Here is a 20,679-nt window from a genome sequence, read left to right as displayed (position 1 = left end):
AAAGACGCGGTAGCAAGGATTATCTACACATACTGAGCAGCTCATGTTATAGACAGAAGCATGATACATGGCAGACCAATCCGAACGCATCTCTCGGTATGTTCAGCCCATCCATTATCTCAGCCAATAATGGCTAGCGGGAAAGTTCCTGACTTTTTCAGTTGTTAAACCAACTAGGCTCATAATTAAAACATTTTATTTGTATTTACAGATGGCATACAAGTTTGTTATTAAGGCACATGAAAGTTCATATGTTCCAGAAGACATTTCTGTCAAAAAACGCATTTTTATAAAAAATATATATATTGTTTTACGTTCAAATGCCTCTCCTGTGAAGTTGTAACACGCGACATACACATAGCTTGAGTAAAGGTAAATATAACTTAATAGAAAATGACTCAAGAAAAAGTGAAACTTACCCAGTAAAATACGACTTGAGTAAGAGTCTAAAGGTATTTGGTTAAAAATATACTTGAGTATCAAAAGTAAATGTAATTGCTAAAATATACTTAAGTATCAAAACGTAAAAGTACAAATAATTTCAAATTCCTTAGATTAGGCAAACCAGACAGCACGATTTTCTTGTTTTTAAAAATTGCATATAGCCAGGGGCACACTGCAACACTCAGACATCATTTACAAATGAAGCATTTGTGTTAAGTGAGTGCACCAGATCAGGGGCAGTAGGGATGACCAGGGATGTTCTCTTGATAAGTGAGTGAATTGGATAATTTTCCTGTCTTGCTAAGCATTCAAAATGTAATGAGAACTTTTGGGTGTCACGGAAAATGTATGGAGTAAAAAGTACATTATCTTCTTTAGGAATGTAGTGGAGTAAAAATACAAGTTGTCAAAAATATGAATAGTAAAGTAAAGTATAGATACCCAAAACTTTTAACTTGAAGGTATTTTTTACTTAAGGACATTACACCACTGGGTCTTAGGACTATTTTATGATCAGAATGATTGTCTATATTATCTGTGGGGTTTATTTAGTGGGTAGATTACATCAAAAGTAATTTATGATTTTAACCTATTTTATTCTAACAGAAAATCCGAATTGCAGCCATTATATAAAATGGTTTGATACTTGTATCATAAAATGGAACAATTTCGGGTATATTTGGTTCTTATCTGATGGACTAAATAGTCTCTTCACTCACATGTGGTTATAGTATGTTCTCTATCTCTCTCTCTCACTCTCTTTCTCTCTTGCTCTCTCTCTCTCTCTCTCTCTGTTTAATTATACAGTACTAGTCTCTTGGTTTCTATTTCAACTGTGTACAAATGGGCAGGAAGGATACAAAATGTTTGACATCATGATAAAGGTGTATTTTACTTCCTCTTGCCTTCTATTTTCCCTCCCAAGAATGAGACAAAAGTATGTTTATACAATACAACCCATCAAATGTAGGAATAAACTATTTTATAATTTATGAAATGGTTTCGGTTCAGGACTTCCAACTGGGCCAGTGTTAATAATGCAACATATTTCTTGTCAAATTAGTTTTGCATTCAGTTCACTAATGTTGGATTACTGGTCAGAAAAGAGCCTGCTCAGAGTGATGCTTTGAAATGAGTGGATTAATTTCGGACTCCAGCAGGCAGCAACCATAGCAAATCAGCCATTCAAAACCAATTAACATATTTTTCCAATGGGAAAGAAGGAGAGGATTCCTTCCATTCTTGTAACCAATGGCCCAGTGCCAGACTCTCTCTCTCACTCCCACTGCCCAGTGTTTGTTATCTACTGTGGGCCTCTCAGAGATCCTCCCTTCCTTCCCCTTGATGAAGACAGGGTTTCCTCTCTGAGCAAGGAAGAAGATAAAGGACAACATAAACTCACACTGGGTTCATCATAAAAAGGAGGGAGCATGATAGTTATAGTCCTACCGTGCAGAGCAGTTATCCTATTCACCTGCTGTTCATTACTCCATTCATTAATCTTGTTCAATATTGTCTGCAAATGCTATACTAAAAACACATTACACTTTAATATTCATACAATGTAGACTAAGATCGCTGCTTTCATCTTCACTGTATGGTTTTGGAGAACAAAGCTCCATATTTCTAACCCGAGGCTTCTCTTCGGGTGATTTCCAAAACATTGAATATTTAATCCGTAAAACAGCCAATTTGACTAGGGCCAGGCTACATTTCGGGGGGTTAGGGTGACAAAATGTCTTGGAATATCAGATCTTTTAAATATTGTAGAATGCAAAATTACATAGGAGGCCTAGTTAATATCACATCTTATAAAGTGGACTGTTAGATCTCACTTTCTCCCACACCTTGCGGATCGATTTCAGCAACTTCAGCAATGGACAGCTCCCCACTGGCATGCATTTACAATTTGTTTCATGTGAGCACTAACATAATTTCTAGGAATTTAGTATATATAAATACTACACATAGAAACATTTTGCTTTGTTTGATGGAGAACAGCCTATCCGGGTAAACCTCATGGCATGAAGATTGAGGAGCGACATGAAACACGACAGTTAAATACCGGATTAGGCAGCAGTAATCTGACCGCTACAGAGTGCATGCGCAAACATCGAAGAGAGTGACTGTCAGGCAGTTTTGTGGGGAGAAAAAAAACGAATTGATGGACCTCAACCTTGGACCCCAGTCAAAATGTAGGCTACCCACGATTAATGCCTAACCAACAATGAGGAGGTGGACACGAAGAGAGGTGAGTTAGTTGGGTAGAAAATACATTTTTACAAATGTGCTGTTTGTGGTGCATCATGTTGGGTCGCGCGCGATGTCAGTAAACCTGTGTCAGTAAACCCGGTCCCTCGGAGAGCTCAGCCGTCGGATTGAAACTGGTAGTTAACTGGTCGTTATTAACATGGTCATCGATAAAAGTGCTGTTCTGGGATGTATAGGATAGTTTTAATTAAATTAAGTTCATAGAAACTGTAGGCCACCTAATAATCTTCGATGTGATGACCTCAATAACAACTCCGATGGTAAATTACAATTTAACATCAATACACAGAGGCTATATTTGAGTTTAGTCATTATTATAAAAGCTGCAAACATGGTCGAGTCTGTGTAACTAATTTGTAACCAATGTGGATAGTTGGTGCGCTGCGCTGCACGTAGTGGTGACCCAGTTGGCCAGGTGTAAATCCGTGCAGCTCTTGTTCTCATTTGTGTCACTGAATTAGTCTATAAGAGACACAAAAGGGGTGCATTGAAGGGGGAACGAAAAGTTTCAACAACAGCTTGGGTTGGGAGAAAACATATTGAAATGAATTGCATTCCTAAAATAAAAAATAAAAATATAGGTACGTTTGCCCTGGTCACAGCTAGGGCACCAGTGGATTTAGGGTATCCTCTATCAGGGCTCCTCTTTTATCTGAGATATATCTATTTCAATTTAGAGGGAAGGAATCCCTTTATTCTATATCCAGAACCTATAGCCTAAATCAGTGTTTTCCAACTCAATTTTCCTCTGCACCGGAGTACCCCTACCTGAAGTACCCCCTCATGTGCATTTTACCAGTAGGGCTGTGGTTCCATGGGTGTTCGCAGGTATCCCATAGGGATAGGCCAAGTACACCCAGGGGTCCTAGTACCCCTGGTTGGGAACCGCTGGCCTAAATGAGCACGCCGCACATGCTTGGGATAGCAATGGATAGGCTATTGTAATTCACCCTCTCAATTGTACGCATTCCCTAGTAGAATAGTGCCTTTTTTGTCTGCAGTCTATAGTCAAGTATTGTTTTTCCCTCGTGTCAATCCCTGCTGAGTGCCTCTTTCCCAACAGTCACAGGAACACAGGTGGCCTGTAATGTTGTCATATTTCTGTCATGTCAAAGGCTATGCTCTCCGCTGCGCTCTCATGCAGGATTAAACTAGTCATCTTGTCCCACATTTGACATAATCTTATTAATTCTAGCTTTGGCCAAGAAATATTAATCTCCTGTTTTTTTCATTTGTAGGATATATATATGTGGTAGTCAGAGCCAGCTATATTCTACCAACAACTTTTGTTGCCTATTGAACTGTTAAACAAAATTGAAATGTTTCTCTAGTTTAGGTGGATACAAATGAGGCCTGTGATGGCATGGTGAAGGGAATGACCGTAACAGCTGGTATAGACTGCAGCCAGAATAATGCTGAGATGTGATGAAGTCTAAGTGGTTATTATAGAACTCCTGTATGATTCCTTTTTTTTGAATTCCCTCTGATTTAGATAACCGGCTTGGTCTATGACAGAGCCTGAAGAGGACTCCATGGACAGCTGTTCTGGCACATTACACATCACACCGGAGATGGACTAAACCCAGATAGCCTCAGTCAACACTTTCTCTGCACTATAGACATCACCTCATCTGACATGATCAAAGCTCTAAATAAGGATGCTGCGACAGCCAGTGGATGGATTAATGCCAGCGAGACTGAGTGGGGTGTAGTCCATGCTAACCATGGGAAGTGAGCCGCCACAAGCCGTCGCCAGGCTGTTTGCCTGGGTAAATGGCATGTCCAAGTGTGAGCTGATTGAGCTGAAAGACCTCAGCCTGAATGATCGCATTGAGCTGGCACCAGACCCACCAGCCTCTCTGCCCCCAGCAGCGCCCCTGACCCCCAGGCAGATGAGGGCTCCGGAGAGGCCCGGTCACGTGGTCCGGCTGGTGGGGGACAGTGTGAGTGTTGAGGGGCCCTCGTGGTTCACAGGCCAGGTTGGAAAGGGACATGTCTTCCAGCCCTGCAGTTATACCCAGATCAGCTGGTGCGATTTGTGTGGTGAATTCATCTGGGGCCTTTACAAACAGAGCCTGAGCTGTGCTAGTGAGTACCAACCCTGTGTGTGTGTGTGTGTGTGTGTGTGTGTGTGTGTGTGTGTGTGTGTGTGTGTTTGTATGTGTGCGCGTGTATGATCACTGTCTGTGTTTTCAAGGTTTGGGAGTAACTGATCACTATAGACATCACCTCATCTGACATGATCAAAGCTCTAAATAAGGATGCTGCGACAGCCAGTGGATGGATTAATGCCAGCGAGACTGAGTCGGGTGTAGTCCATGCTAACCATGGGAAGTGAGCCGCCACAAGCCGTCGCCCGGCTTGGGGGGGGGGGGGGGGCTGGTGTTTCTTTTTTTTGCGTTAGGGACCACGTGAGCATGGGAAAAAGTTTATTCTCAAAGGTTGGACTGCATGCATTTCTGAATCTACAGCAGCATTCAAATGTAAATGTGATACATATGTGTAGGTACTATGGGGCTGAGTACAGTAAACTGTATAGTCAAAGCCACTCATTCATTAGTCTTGCTTCCCAGTGCTACTAATGGGCTTCGGGCTGAAGTTTCCCTTCGTAGAGATCTAGAATCATCTTTCGGTCCCCGAATTCAAAATTGACCCCAGATCAGTGTCTACGGGTAACTTCACCCTACAAAGTGTTGGGTAGCTACTCTGAAAAATACTTTTTTATTTTATTTAACCTTTTTTAAACTAAGAACAAATTCTTATTTACAAAGATGGCCTACCGCTAACTGGGACGACGCTGGGCCATGGGATTACCAATCACGGCTGGTTGTGATATAACCTGGAATTGAACCAGGGTCTGTAGTGATGCCTCTAGCACTGAGATGCAGTGCCTTAGACTGCTGCGCCACTCAGAAGCCCCCTACAAAGGAGAGTTTTACAAGCTACCAATTACTTCACAATGGAAGAAGTTAAGATACACTAAATCTACCCTTTAGAGAAATAGAGTTTACTTAACTAAAGTTACTTTGTAAATCTGAAATTTGATAGACTACAAACACTTCACTTTGGGGTCATATGTTAACAGAATGTGTCATTTACCCTGTTAAACACAACAGTTATGTTTCAAGTGAGAATCAGGCACGTCTGATGCCAAAAAAAGAAAGGAAATTATTGCCTACTTCAACAATATTTTATTTTAGTTAAAAAAAAAAGTTGTTTGTAGTTCCAGTAAGTAGCTACACCGCTACATGGCAAAAAAAAAGTAGTTAACTACTGAAAACACTACCTAGATTTAATTTTAGTTCAACTACTACCAAACAACTGCAAAATGTAGTTAAATTACTAGTTGAACTTCATGTAGTTTACTACCCTTGAACACTGACCCTAGAACATTGATACATGCTGAAGAGACTCCTCATTCACGGTTGATGTGGTGGACAGAATCAACAGCAGGGGGCAGTGACAACCTACATTTACTGTGCTGCTGCTGACCCCAATGCCACACGATCATGAGAAGGCTGGGAGGGTGAATTCAGTTAACTTAACACCTTAGTTTCCATCCACAAGATGAATGACGATTGGCAGAATAAACCGATTTGAGGCAAAATGGTTGATCCGAAATGTGTGAATGATAATGGTTGAAGCAATCAACCGTCCTCTAGTCCTCACGTCAGCCATCTCCCTCTCTCTCTCTCTCTCTCTCTCTCTCTCTCTCTCTCTCTTTCTCTCTCCCTTGCTCTGTCTTCTCTGTCTCTGTCTCTCTCTCTCCCCAAAGACTGCAGTTACACCTGTCACTTCCAGTGTCGACCGTTTATCCAGTTGGATTGCAGCACCGATAGTAGACTCCTCACTACCGACCAAACAGATGTTTCTGAAGACACCGTAGAGACAGACACTAACGTGGATGTGGTGAGTGAGAGATACAAGGTGTTGCAGTGTGTCTCTATTGTTTGTCAGTTGCCTTTCCATTGTCAATGTTATTTCAACAAAGGAGAGGGCATAATAGCAGAACATAATATATAGTGTGTGGTTAGTAGAAGGGGTTAAAGAGGGTACAATATGTAGTGTTTGTGTGATGTTATAAACCAAGGTCCAATGTCTGTACTAATCCAAAAGACCACGTTCCTGTGATTTGTGTGTGTGTGTGTGTGTGTGTGTGTGTGTGTGTGTGTGTGTGTGTGTGTGTGTGAGTGTGTGTGTGTGTGTGTGTGTGTGTGTGTGTGTGTGTGTGTGTGTGTGGGAGGGGGGGTTTGTCTAGGCCTACTGCTTTTTAGTGCCATGTGCTCACGGAGAAAGATATTTTATTGCCTACCTCCTGAGACCGCCTGCCAGGACAGCCAGAGACTCATCAAGCAATTTAAGAGAGGGGTGGAGAGGAGGATGTTGCTTAGCAACATCACAATAAAACAGCTGTTCAGCTTTTGAACCACAGAAGAAGAAAAAAACTATCCTGACATGCACAGAGCATCAAATAATAAAGTCAACACATTTTAATATATTATTCAACACGTCTGTTCTGCTACATATGTTTCTAGGCTGATGTATAGGCTAGTCTTTTCTTGACAGCACAGGAGCCAGAACAGTCCAATGTGTTTCTTGTAGTTTGACTATTGTTGTTTTTGTGGTGTGGTCTGGACAATGGCCATATGACCAATTGCTGTCACAGCTGGACTTTCCACTTGCTACATTTTTCACGGGAAACAAGGAGGGGCTTGCGCGTATGGTGGCAATAGTGGGAGGGTCCAGACGCTTATTCAGTCTGTTAATTTCACAGAAGGGGCATTGGGTGGGACTCAAGAACCACATAGTCCTTACTCCCCATCAATTCGAAATCACGTGAAGGACTGACATAACGGAACGAGTAGAGTAGTAGTGGGAATGGTAGAATATTAGAACGTGTAGTGATGAGCGTTTGGTTCAATTTTCCAGTTCAAAGTTTTTCTCGGGTGGATATGATTAATTCATTAATTAGCTAGGCTATGATTGTGAGCACTGATGACAGTTGGCGAGGGATCCACATATATGTTAATATTGTAATATAGAGATATGGCGTTGAAAGAGGCAATGGAAAAGACCCTATCATTTGAGATGACTTGGGGCAGCACGACCAGCAGCGGATACTGTAGCCAGGATGACTCGGACTCGGAGCTGGAGCAGTTTTTCACAGCGCGCACATCCTTCTTTATCAAAGTCAAAAGGAAAAAGGTGAGGCGTCCGCGGCAATTAAAAAAACCTCAGAGAAGTCTGGTCTATCAAGTTGATAACGTACTATCCCCCAAAACAGATTTGCCTTTATTTTCTACTGACTATGTAACCTAAACGTTTGTGCAATGTCTTTGTTGATAGTCTTCGTAGTCTGTTGTTTCTTTAGTTCTGAGTGTAGCTGGCCTAATAGGATTTTCTACATGTACATTGCTAGACTCATTTGTGTAATACAGTGACTTTAACATACGTTAATGAATCATAGGGAGATGGGAGATGAGGCTTTTGCCCCATAGGTTTTGTCCTTTTCAAACATTTGAATAATGCATTAGTTTATCAAATCAAATTGTATTTATCACATGCGCCGAATACAACAGGTGTAGACTATACCGTTAAATGCTTACTTATGAGCCATTTCCCAAAAATGCTGTTAAAAAGTTAATAATAATAATAAGAAAATAATAAGAAAAAAGGAAATAGTAATAAAATAAAAGAACAATAAAGAGGCTATATACAAGGACTACCGGTACTGAGCCGTGCAGAGGTATGAGGTAGTTGAGGTAATTGAGGTAATATGTACCTGTAACATATTCATATTCATTCCGCGCTGAGTAATAGGCTACCACTTAAATAAATAAGCTACAATAGTTTCAAACGGTACAGTTTTCAGCTCATTTGCATAAGGTCATGGCCACTAGCCTACAACAGTCTCAAATTTACCCTATGGCTATCTACTAGGCTATTACATATGTTGTCAAACTATTGTCATTTGATACAAGAAAGTAACACATACACAGCAACTCTGTTACTCTACAGAGTTTTGTCAGGTAATATGCATGTATGTGCAAATGGGGTGTTTACAAAGCTTTACAGTGTCCCATTTGTAAATGGCTGTTTTTCCAGATGGGAATTATTTCGTTTTTGCATGACACACTGGAAAATTGGTACAAAGAGATATTGTGCTACTGCGTGGAAATTCTTAATATGGTGGTTGGAACTGGCAGATATATACCACCAAAGCCTATATTTAACCTTTGTGTGTGTGTGTGTGTGTGTGTGTGTGTGTGTGTGTGTGTGTGTGTGTGTGTGTGTGTGTGTGTGTGTGTGTGTGTGTGTGTGTGTGTGTGTGTGTGTGTGTGTGTGTGTGTCCTCACTGACTTCCTTTCCTCTGTTCTTGTGGAAGGCGGAGTTTCCTGATGTTCTTGCTAGTTGTGCTTGGTAGGGAGGGGGGTTTGAGAGAGCAAGTCTGGACACAGCTTCCTGCTTGATGTATCTGGCTTTAAACCCAAGGGAGTGAACTTTGCTGATTACTGTACAGAAAGAGAGGTTGTGTTATGTGAAAACGTTATGCCAGAGGACAAAGGCTACTGTACTATTGTAATACAGTACCACGCACTAGCTACTGTACTATTGTAATACAGTACCACGCACTAGCTACTGTACTATTGTAATACAGTACCACGCACTAGCTACTGTACTATTGTAATACAGTACCACGCACTAGCTACTGTACACAGAAGGCACATAGTCCACGTTGACTTACCACATGGCAAAACCAATAACTTGTTTCGTTAAAAACTATTTGGGAGATGATGAAGCAGGTTTGTGATACTGCGGTCGAAAAACAAGTAGTCTCTCTGCTGACATCTTGAGGTTGGATAGTCAGTGAGTTTAGGATTTTGATTCTAGACTGTAGGTCATGGGAGATTGGTTATGATACTCATCTTCCTCCTCTATTTAAGATTGAACCTATTGACTGGGGGAAACAAGTGCTGTCTGTCGGTGACATCCAGCAGAAGGTGAAGGAATATAATGCTCAGATCAACAGCAATCTCTACATGGTGCTGGTAAGGGATTGTAATTGCATGCACACACACACCTGTGTCGAATCCCCAGTTAAACTCATTCTGTAGGTGAGTTGCTGTAAATAATGTCCTGTTTCCTGTGTACGTATGTGGTAATCTGTAAATGAATATTTCAGTTCCTGAGGCACGTTATGGTCACATTGTATTGACATGTCCATTGACAATCCGTCTAAGGACACTATGTTCCTGTATCCCTCTTTCAGAACCGAGACGGATCCTACACTGGCTTCATCAGGGTCCTTTTTAAACTGACTCGGCCCGTGTCACTCCCACCCCCTCGGAAGGCGTCTTCACCACAGGAAGAGGGACAACAGGAGGGGGGGCTTAAGCACCGGACATCTTTCTACCTCCCCAAAGACACGGCCAAACACCTGCACATAAGCTCCCAGACGCGGGCACGTGAGGTCATAGAGGCCCTGCTCAACAAGTTCACCGTGGTGGACAACCCTGCCAAGTTTGCTCTGTTTGAGCGCAGCGAACGTGAAAACCAGAGTGAGTGTCTGCAAGCAATGTAACCTAAATGCACTGTCATGAACATGCTCAAATCATTCCACTTAATATGATACCAAACACAATGTAATAAAGTGTCAGTGTCACTCTCACCCTTGCCATCTCTCTCTCTCCCCTCCTATCTCTCTCTCCCGTCCCATCTCTCTCTCTCCCATCTCTCTCTCCCCTCCCATCTCTCTCCCTTGCCATCTCTCTCTCTCCCCTCTCATCTCTCTCTACACTCCCATCTCTCTCCTCCTATCTCTCTCTCCCCTCCCATCTCTCTCTCCCCTCCCATCTTTCTCCCCTCCTATCTCTCTCCCCTCTCATCTCTCTCTCTCCCCTCCCATCTCTCTCTACCCTCCCATCTCTCTCTCTCCCCTCCCATCTCTCCCCCCTCCCATCCCTATCTCTCCCCTCCCATCTTTCTCCCCTCCTATCTCTCTCTCCCCTCCCTCTGTCTCCCCTCCCATCACTCTCTCTCCCCTCCAATCTGTCTCCCCTCCCATCTCTCTCTACCCTCCCATCTCTCTCTACCCTCCCCTCCCATCTCTCTCTCTCTCTCCCCTCCCATCTTTCTCTCTCTCTCCCCTCCCATCTTTCTCTCTCCCCTCCCCTCCCATCTCTCTCTCTCCCCTCCCATCTTTCTCTCTCTCCTCCCATCTCTCTCTCTCTCCTCCTATCTCTCTCCCCTCTCATCTCTCTCTCTCCCCTCCCATCTCTCTCTACCCTCCCATCTCTCTCTCTCCCCTCCCATCTCTCCCCCCTCCCATCCCTATCTCTCCCCTCCCATCTTTCTCCCCTCCTATCTCTCTCTCCCCTCCCTCTGTCTCCCCTCCCATCACTCTCTCTCCCCTCCAATCTGTCTCCCCTCCCATCTCTCTCTACCCTCCCCTCCCATCTCTCTCTACCCTCCCCTCCCATCTCTCTCTCTCTCTCCCCTCCCATCTTTCTCTCTCTCTCCCCTCCCATCTTTCTCTCTCCCCTCCCCTCCCATCTCTCTCTCTCCCCTCCCATCTTTCTCTCTCTCCTCCCATCTCTCTCTCTCTCCTCCCATCTCTCTCTCTCTCCTTTGTCTCTTTCTTTCTTTTACTTTTCTAGTATACCTTCGTAAGTTGTCTGATGACGAGAGACCGCTCCACCTGCGTCTGTGTGCCGGACCCAATGAGAAAGTCCTCAGTCTGGTGTTGAAAGAGAATGAGACGGGGGAGGTCAATGTGAGTACACACCTCTAAAACATGCGCACACATGCACGTGCACACACACACAGACACATACACACATTAAGGCTCTTGTATGCTTAATACTGAAATTATGTGTATTGAAAAGTGTTGACAGTGATTATGTAACTTTACTATTTGAGTTGCTCTCTCTCTCTCCCACAGTGGGATGCATTCAGCTTTCCTGAGCTGCGTAATTTCCTGCGGATCCTTCAGCGTGAGGAAGAGGAGCACATCCGGCAGATAGTCAAGCGCTACGCTCTGGCCAGGGATAGGATGAAGGAGGCCATGGCCAGCATCACCACCCCCGGCTGATGTGATGGCATGATGGGTGACATCATGGTAGAGAGGCATACACACTGTTGACCAGCGGCCACCAGGAGCATGGCACACAATGCCACTCTTGAGTTCAAAGTTCAAATGTCTTTAGTGCTGACCCTGCTGTAGCAGATAGAGCACAGCACAGCAACCCCTGCAGCTGTGAAGGGCAACTAGGGCCAATAGGGGGTTAGGTAGGGGGCGACACCGGAAGTCAGAGATCAATCATGAACACGTCTTTGAGACAGACAAGGTAATAGCAGTGCAAGTTAGGAGAGAGAGTAGAGGTATTTAGTGCAAACCAGTAGGCTACTGCTACGTGTTGTGTGGCCTGGATTGGGCATTACTGTGAAGGACAGGAGGAAGTTATCTGAGGAATGAGGACAGACAATACTGTCATTGACTGGACACCTAGGAGATATCCTGGTCTGGACACTGCTTAACTGGAGAACTGGAGTTTTTCACTGGGAACATTGTATGTTGCTGTTCAGTTGTTGTGGGGGGGATTGGGTAAATAAAGATGTAACTGTATTGAGCTGTTGTTACTCTCATATTTCCCCTTTGTCGTTAATAACGGGATCCTTGAATGTGTCTGACATGTCAATCTGTTGCAGACCAGGGTTGTGTTCAATAGGGCATACTGCAGCAAAATGTTTTGCAATTGAAAACAAAATTCTGTGTTCTTATTGGGACAGTTTAGGTCTCTCCCCGTTTCAAAAACGTTTTCTTCCTACTAAACATGGTCCAGCTTTCTGGGAAGCCATCTGCCCTAATTACTCAGAGAAATCCTGTGAACTTTTAATTAGCCTGTAATGCATGTTTTACTATGGGAATGAATATCTAGGGAACAGAATCTGTTGTAATGTGTTTATACTTCCACTTCTAATAAAAATATAACACATGAACTACATGTCATTGAATCTTTATTTTGTTATCAGTGTTGTTGTCATGTCTTACATCGCCCACTTTAGAGTAGGCTATTATTTTTCTTATCTGCTCACTCTTTCCTCATCATAAAGAACCTTCTCTAACCTTCCATTCTGTATTTTTTTTTAATAGACTGGAAGTGACGTGCAAGTACATGCCCTCCATATGATGGAAGGGAGGGAGAGGCTACAAACGGTGACTAGCAGTTTCAGAGAGCTAGCGTTAGCTACCTGTGCTTCGAAGACATTCGGCGTCTAAGGAAGTTATGAAATACGACTAATTGACATCAAGCTGAAATTACTCGGTATGTCGACAATGAATGTGCTTGCAAGCATGCAACCTAAATCAAAGGGAGACGTTTAACGTTAGCTAGCTGGTTAATGTTACCTTGACAGCACGTATGGCGTTTTGTAGCTAGCTAACGTTAGCCATCTGACATTCTAAAAGGCCCTCAGCTACCATATCACAGACACGATGGTATGTTCTGCCAACCAACTAAAGACTTCAACCTGTCTCAGATATGAAACGCTACTGCTGTAAACAGGTCGCTAACCGATAACGTTAACTAGCATTGCTAGCTAGCTAATTGTTTCGAAAGCTAATGCCAGCTTCAAGTCCTAACTAGCTAGCTATGCTTTTGTACAGAGAACTAACGTATGCATGTAGTTAGCAGGTGACGCCAACATACGATTCCATGTAATCTGGCTAATATGATTTTTGGTTCAAACAGCAGCTGCCAGAGAAACTTGTCACCATTCATCAACGGCTGCTAACTCCCTTTCTCTGTAATTCCTTTAAATTGTAGCTACCTACTGTCTTCTACTTTATAAATAACATCCCTGTCTCAAGACCTGTCAACACCTACATCGAGCATCAACTCGCTACATCTCTCCTGGGTGCAGTCCGGCCAAGAAAATAATGTCCTACAGTTGAAGATGGGCGGGAGTGGCTCCAAAACCAAAGGTTATTGGCCTTTTGCAGGTTCAGGCAGTGGTGATGGTGATCCAACCAAAGAGGGAGTCGACGAACAGTCGCTGGCAAGACTCCGAAGTTTCCGAAATGGGACGCCCTTCGTGTTTACCAGATGGAGGTAAATATAGCATCACAAGTAGCTATGTCATCATAACATACAGCACATGCTACAAGTCAGAACACCAGCCACATCTCAGGATTGAGCAACATTTGGATGTCCTAATTCAACTTTAAACTGAAGCCAATATTGTTCACTTACACTATAGAAAGGGTACACAATTTTTTATCTTTCTAGAAACTTCCCCTCACAATGTCAGTAGTTCTAGGTCTGTGTCTCGGGGCGTACGTAGATCAACACATCAAATCAAATTTTATTTGTCACATACACATGGTTAGCAGATGTTAATGCGAGTGTCGCGAAATGCTTGTGCTTCTAGTTCTGACAATGCAGTAATAACCAACGAGTAATATAACCTAACAATTCCACAACTACCACCTTATACACACAAGTGTAAAGGGATAAAGAATATTTACATAAAGATATATGAATGAGTGATGGTACAGAACGGCATAGGCAAGATGCAGTAGATGGTATCGAGTACAGTATATACATATGAGCTGAGTAATGTAGTGTATGTAAACAAAGTGGCATAGTAAAGTGGCTAGTGATTAGAGGTCGACCGATTAATCGGAATGGCCAATTTTAATTAGGGACGATTTTAAAATTTTCATAACAATTGGATTTTCACATTGTCAGCTCGGGGGATCCAATCTTGCAACCTTACAGTTAACTAGTCCAACGCAATGACCTTGTTGCACTCCACAAGGAGACTGCCTGTTACGCGAATGCAGTAAGCCAAGGTAAGTTGCTAGCTAGCATTAAACGTATCTTTTAAACAATCAATCAATCATAATCACTAGTTAACTACACATGGTTGATGATATTACTAGCTATTATCTGGCGTGTCATGCATGTATAATCTGACTGAGCATACAAGTATCTATCTTAAGTATCTGACTGAGCGGTGGTAGGCAGAAGCAGGCGCGTAGACATTCATTCAAACAGCACTTTCGTGCGTTTTGCCAGCAGCTCGTGCGTCAAGCATTGCGCGGGATGAGGCTGGTGTAACCGAAGTGAAATGGCTGGCTAGTTATCGCGCGCCAATAGCATTTCAAACGTCACTCGCTCGCTCTGAGCCTTGGAGTGGTTGTTTCCCTTGCTCTGTATGGGTAACGCTGCTTCAAGGGTGGCGGCTGTCGTTGTGTTCCTGGTTCGAACCCAGGGAGGAGCGAGGAGAGGGACGTAAGCTACACTGTTACACTGGCAATACTAAAGTGCCTATAAGAACATCATCCAATAGTCAAAGGTTAATGAAATACAAATGGTATAGAGAGAAATAGTCCTATAATTCCTATAATAACTACAACCTAAAACTTCTTACCTGGGAATATTGAAGACTCGTGTTAAAAGGAACTACCAGCTTTCATATGTTCTCATGTTCTGAGCAAGGAACTTAAACGTTAGCTTTCTTACATGGCAAATATTGCACTTTTACTTTCTTCTCCAACACTTTGTTTTTGCATTATTTAAACCAAATTGAATGTTTCATTATTTATTTGAGGCTAAATTGATGTATTATATTAAGTTAAAATAAGTGTTCATTCAGTATTGTTGTAATTGTCATTATTATAAATAAAACAAAAAAATTGTCCGATTTAATCGGTATCGGCTTTTTTGGTCCTCCAATAATCGGTATCGGCTTTTTTGGTCCTCCAATAATCGGTATCGGCTTTTTTGGTCCTCCAATAATCGGTATCGGCTTTTTTGGTCCTCCAATAATCGGTATCGGCTTTTTTGGTCCTCCAATAATCGGTATCGGCTTTTTTGGTCCTCCAATAATCGGTATCGGCTTTTTTGGTCCTCCAATAATCGGTATCGGTGTTGAAAAATCATAATCAGTCGACCTCTACTAGTGATACATATAAAGATGCAGTAGATATAGAGTACAGTATATACATATACATATGAGATGAGTAATGTAGGGTATGTAAACATTATATTAAGTGGCATTGTATAAAGTGGCTAGTGATAATTTTTTTTACATCAATTTCCATTATTAAAGTGGCACATGTTTGACATCCCTTTCTATCTCAGTGTGGCGGTGAGCAAGGGGAGGGGTTTAACCATGCAACATCTGTACTGGGTAGACATTTGTCATGCTCTTATTTCTCTGGACCCCACCCAGCAGTAACCTTTATCTGCCTTCAGCTCCCTGTACTTTGACGAGGATGGAGACCTGGCCCACGAGTTCTACGAGGAGACAGTTGTGATGAAGAATGGCCGTAAGAGGGCCAAACTGAAGAAGATCCAGAAAAACCTCATACCTCAGGTAACAGGCCCTTCTCTCAAACTGTCGGAATATGAAATTCACGGGTATATTCACTAGAAAACGAACAGGATGAAATGGGGGGTTCTACCTGAATTTGTCCAATAGAAACTGCTTGCTATGGTGTGCACTCATGAATACACCCCCGGTATTAGATTTTTTAAATTCGAATTAACCCCTTAGAGTGGATGTCCGTGTCCCTGCAGAAATGTAATTAGCATTTTTTTTTTTTTATTCCCCATATGTCAGTCTTAAACTATGGATATTTGATTTGTTGCATTGGATGAGCCTCAATTTGCAGATGCCACACTTCCGCATCAGCCGTGAGAGGTGACAACGCTAGAGCAGTGTTTGTCAGACCGTGAGACATCCTGAACATTTTCTCACAATCATCTGTAGTGTCCGAACGGTTTGGCCTACACACTAATGTGATCTCTGTGGAAAGGTGAGACTCTAGGATGCCCAAAGGCTTGTCTGAAGGTCCCCCGGTACCAGTTAAAAAATAAAATGAATGGAAATATATATGGAGACTGTTCCAAAAACAAGGGGGTAACATACATGTACTTATTTTTTTTTTTACAAAAAGAATAACTTGCTTTAGATATTTGTTCCATCTAGTAAGGCAAAAAAACATTCTGGTTTTATATTTTTTTGATACTTCAAAGGGTCTTAAAATTCGAAATCAAATAGCTAAGTGATCCTCCTTCTTTAAATAATTACATATAGCTTAGTAGAACCCCCTCTCCCAGCTCAGACTGTTATGGGTTAAACATGAATTCCATTATTTTCTGATGTCATCCTTTAGTCATCTAGTATGCATGATTTAAATTGTCCCGCCCCCAAACCAGTGTATTCAATATGGCAATATCCTGATCACATCTCTGAATGTTACGGGCTAGGTATATAATGAATGATCATGTGCTTAGTTTTGTGTTTTCCGTCTCCTTTTCCTTCTAGGGAACCGTAAAGCTGGATCACCCCTGCATCCATGTGGATTTCCCGGTCGTTCTCTGTGAGGTTTGAGGAAGCCTGGTTCCATGTTCTGAGACTAGACTCAGACTAGCCACTGTCAACTCGGTCCCTTTGTTTCTCCCTCCACCTATACTTTACCCTGAAGCCCTCCACCTACCCTCCTCTAATCCGCCATGGTCTCCCCGTGATGATGTTTGGCCGGGGCGCCCTGACCTGTGAGGACAGATGTGCTGTTGCTCAACGCGTGTTGAGACTGAGGCTCTGTAAGGTGTGGCCCGTGTGGCCCGTGTGCAGTCACGCTACACACAGTAGTGAGTGGTCACTCACGGAGTCCCATCAGTGATGTCAGAGAAGATGGATGATGATGATGAAGACATCATTCTGCTCGCGTTACCCTCATCCTATTCAATATATACAATGCAGGTCCTGTGTGTGTGTATTAGTGGGTATGAAATGTGACAATGTGTCTCCTTGTCTGCCTGTCTCGCATTAGTGTGATGATCCACTGTACTTTGTAAGGAGAATGTAAGAGGCCAATTGACCCATGGGCTGTTAAGTAGAGTAGTGTCTTTCAGAATAGGCCGAGGTCCGATATCTTTAAACCCCTGGCCTAGAGGGAATTTGCCATCTGTACAGAGCAGCGAGGGGAACAGGTATTAAGGGGTGAGATTTTCCTTTACCTGCTCAGTCTTCAGAGCATCCAAAGTAGAGTTGCAAAATTCCAGCAACTTTCAATACATTTCCTGGTTTTCCAGAAATCCCTGTTGGAAGATTCCCAGAATCCATAATCCCCCCCCAACCAGGACTTCTCGAAAACCAGGGAATTTATTGAAAGTTCCTGGAATTTTTTAACTACTTTGGATGGGGTAATATCAGGCTTAACCCATTAGGGCAAAATCCTGAGGTCCGGTATAGGAACATTTTAATGGACATTTTACGTCTAGTCCTCGGGGGGGCAAGTGGGGTGTCGCATTTTTCCCCCATCGTTAGCAAACACTGCTGATTTAAACATTCTAAACTGAAGTTCATAATTAGTTGATTATTGGAGTCTGGTGTGTTAGCTGGGAATAAGGTGTGACATGATCGGAGCTGATTTTAATGTGATGTTTAATTGACTGGCTGTGGAGGTCAATCCTAATCATGAATCGTCTGAGTCGGTGCTGATCTAGGATCAGTGTTAACCCTTTGAGATTATAGTCAAGCCTACGCCGAGCCGCTTTTTAAATATGGGTCCAAGCATTGACTTGAGACTCTGGGAAAGTCCTGTTCCTTCGCTGCTTTGGGCGATACATTTAATTGTTAATTTATTATCTGTTATACAATGGCTTTGTTTTAAAAATAATAATAATCACAACTCAAAATGTCTGTCCCTTTTTATTTCTTCCATGCACCATTACACAAAGACTGCGTTTACACAGGCAGCCCAATTCTAATCTTTTAGTGTGTAAACACAGCCAAACCCATGTTTCCCTAATTTCAACTATGGAACTTCTGTGTCCTCTGCCCCTGACTTGTATAAAAGCCGATTTATGGTCATTCTGGAGTCTGTTGGCCGTACAGCATTTACTGCGATGCGGGCCTCTGCAGAAGTCAGGGCGTTCATGCTTCACAGAGCTGTTGTCAAGGAAGTGAGTTTGTGTTTATACAGAACATACTGTCCCTACCTACAGTCAACCAATCATGCCAATGTGGAGTGAAACGCAGCCCTCCGCATTGTTACATTTGTGAGGCTCAGGACGATGCGGTATGAAACTAGATTTGACCTTCGGAAGCTCCACAGTTGCTTCACACCCTCCATACGGAGCATCCAGACGCAGTTTTGGAGTCCCTGGATACAGCCCTTAGTCGTGGTATATTCGCCATATACCAAAAATCCCAGAGGTGCCTTATTGCTATTATTAACCGGTTACCAACATAATTGGAACAGTCAATAAGTCATTTTGCATCATACCTTTCAGCCAATCAGCATCCAGGACCCAAGCTACCCAGTTTATAAGTAATTTGATTCTGCTGATATTTGCCCTTTAACCTCCAGTAGTAGTGATTGGCTCAAGCATTTCCCTATGTGACCCCAAAAGAAAGGAGGCCCCCACCGCCCCCCTTATCTCTGCCATCCTGATCTTATAGACTAGACGTAACATTGTAAACTTAAATCCAGGATATGTTACATTTGGTATGGTTACATAAGACAGATGGTTACTTAAGGCAAAAATGAAAGTAGGGGTAGATGGGTGGGCGTCTAGGGCAAACGACTAGCAACCCAATGGCTGTGAGTTCAAATCTCATGGACAACTTTAGAATTTTAGCTAATTAGCAACTTTTCAACTACTTACTACTTTGCATCTTCTTAGCATGTTAGCTAACCCTTCCCCTAAACGTAACCCTTAATCCTTTAACCTAACTCCTAGCCTAGCTAATGTTTGCCACCTAGCTAGAATTCATAACATATAAGTTTGGATTTACGTACAGAATAATGTGAAATGCTATGAGACCAGGTAAACTCATGTCCAACCACCATTGTTCTGGCCAACCAATGAGAGCATTGTTCTAAGGGACCTTTCCAGATGTTAGACAGATGATTTTATTATGAGCCATTATCTGCCAGTTGTATTGAAGTGTAGGAAGCTCGCCTTATCTAACGGGTATACACTTCCAGACCTTTCCCTGAAAGATCAACATTGGGCCAGAGCATGTTCATGTTCACCAAGGCACATTCTATTGAATTACCATGTCCACAGACACACACCTCTCTAGCCTACCTCACAGGGGGACGTTAATTGGATTTCACAGCCCCCATTGGCCACTCTCCCACACACTGGTCCCCTGCAGTCTCATTTCCTTGAGTTAATCCCTGTTCTGAAGACAGGCGCTGAGCTCCCCGGAGACAGCAAGATGGGTTTTAATTGGGTAAGGGGTGGGAGTTTCAAATCTAATAATTTATGCCATATGGGCCCATGTATGCCTGTTTTATACGCTTTTGTCTGATAAATTGCTACTTGTATCCTCAGTTAACTCAGCTCAATGGAAGAGGTATTGATAGTGGTCAAATCTAGCTGAACATCAGCAGAGCCTTCTAATACTGTATGTCTCTATGTAAACAGAAGGCTCTGGACATGACTGCTTGGGTTCTGGGCACAGATGACTCCTGCAGTGTCAAGCCATAATATGAAATGCGCTGTTAGGGAAGTGATTGGGCTTGTTTGACATTGCAGCTGACATGGTGCATTTTCAATAAATGATGACTGACTGACTGATCTACAAATAATATTGAATAGGATGCAAGGTGATTTGGAGATCAGTCAGTCGGTGGTCGCCTGCAATGTTTACCAAGTCCTTTAACCTTAGTTTGACAACCAGGGTGGTACAGTGGTAGGGTGCATGGGAGGGGAGGTTGGAGTTCATCAATCAATGTGAGGGTGTGTTTTTACACATTCTACATACCTTCTCCAGTGGTCCTTCCACGATGTCAGTGTGTTTGATATTCCAGGTAAGGGGGTCTACCTGTGTGTGTATGTGCTGCATATAGCATGCCATTCTCTGTTGTAAATGGTGTCTGATTGCTAGCAGATGACACCACAGTAATTACACTGACTTCATTAAATTCCAGAGCAG

At 42.8% G+C, this 20,679-nt stretch overlaps 2 protein-coding genes across 5 annotated transcripts; both read left to right on the top strand.

Moving 5' to 3' along the window:
- Window positions 1–2,499: 2,499 nt before the first annotated feature.
- Window positions 2,500–12,714, top strand: rassf1 (Ras association domain family member 1). Of its 3 annotated transcripts, none has more exons than XM_036950008.2 (7): window positions 2,500–2,695; window positions 4,208–4,803; window positions 6,491–6,624; window positions 9,660–9,764; window positions 9,986–10,274; window positions 11,373–11,488; window positions 11,657–12,714. In XM_036950008.2, exons 2-7 carry the CDS (start codon window positions 4,431–4,433, stop codon window positions 11,804–11,806), a joined length of 1,167 nt encoding a protein of 388 aa, XP_036805903.1. In that variant the 5' UTR covers window positions 2,500–2,695; window positions 4,208–4,430; the 3' UTR covers window positions 11,807–12,714. The 3 variants fall into 3 exon arrangements, with proteins under 3 accessions (XP_036805903.1, XP_090061353.1, XP_036805904.1); XM_090205227.1 differs by lacking the exon at window positions 2,500–2,695 and adding an exon at window positions 2,741–2,975; XM_036950009.2 differs by lacking the exons at window positions 2,500–2,695; window positions 4,208–4,803; window positions 6,491–6,624 and adding an exon at window positions 7,445–7,920.
- Window positions 12,715–12,933: 219 nt separating this feature from the next.
- tusc2b (tumor suppressor 2, mitochondrial calcium regulator b) lies at window positions 12,934–18,428 on the top strand. Of its 2 annotated transcripts, none has more exons than XM_021568686.3 (4): window positions 12,934–13,040; window positions 13,542–13,826; window positions 15,978–16,098; window positions 17,053–18,428. In XM_021568686.3, the coding sequence occupies exons 2-4, from the start codon at window positions 13,672–13,674 to the stop codon at window positions 17,116–17,118; spliced, it is 342 nt and encodes a 113-aa protein (XP_021424361.1). In that variant the 5' UTR covers window positions 12,934–13,040; window positions 13,542–13,671; the 3' UTR covers window positions 17,119–18,428. The 2 variants fall into 2 exon arrangements, with proteins under 2 accessions (XP_021424361.1, XP_021424362.1); XM_021568687.3 differs by having other exon boundaries at window positions 12,934–13,213.
- Window positions 18,429–20,679: the final 2,251 nt, after the last annotated feature.

The sequence above is a fragment of the Oncorhynchus mykiss genome, chromosome 17 (assembly GCF_057628025.1).
Source record: "Oncorhynchus mykiss isolate SJ-2025 chromosome 17, ASM5762802v1, whole genome shotgun sequence".
NCBI lineage: Eukaryota > Metazoa > Chordata > Actinopteri > Salmoniformes > Salmonidae > Oncorhynchus > Oncorhynchus mykiss.
Note: the sequence above shows the minus strand (reverse complement) of the source record. Positions and strands in the feature narration are given on the sequence as shown.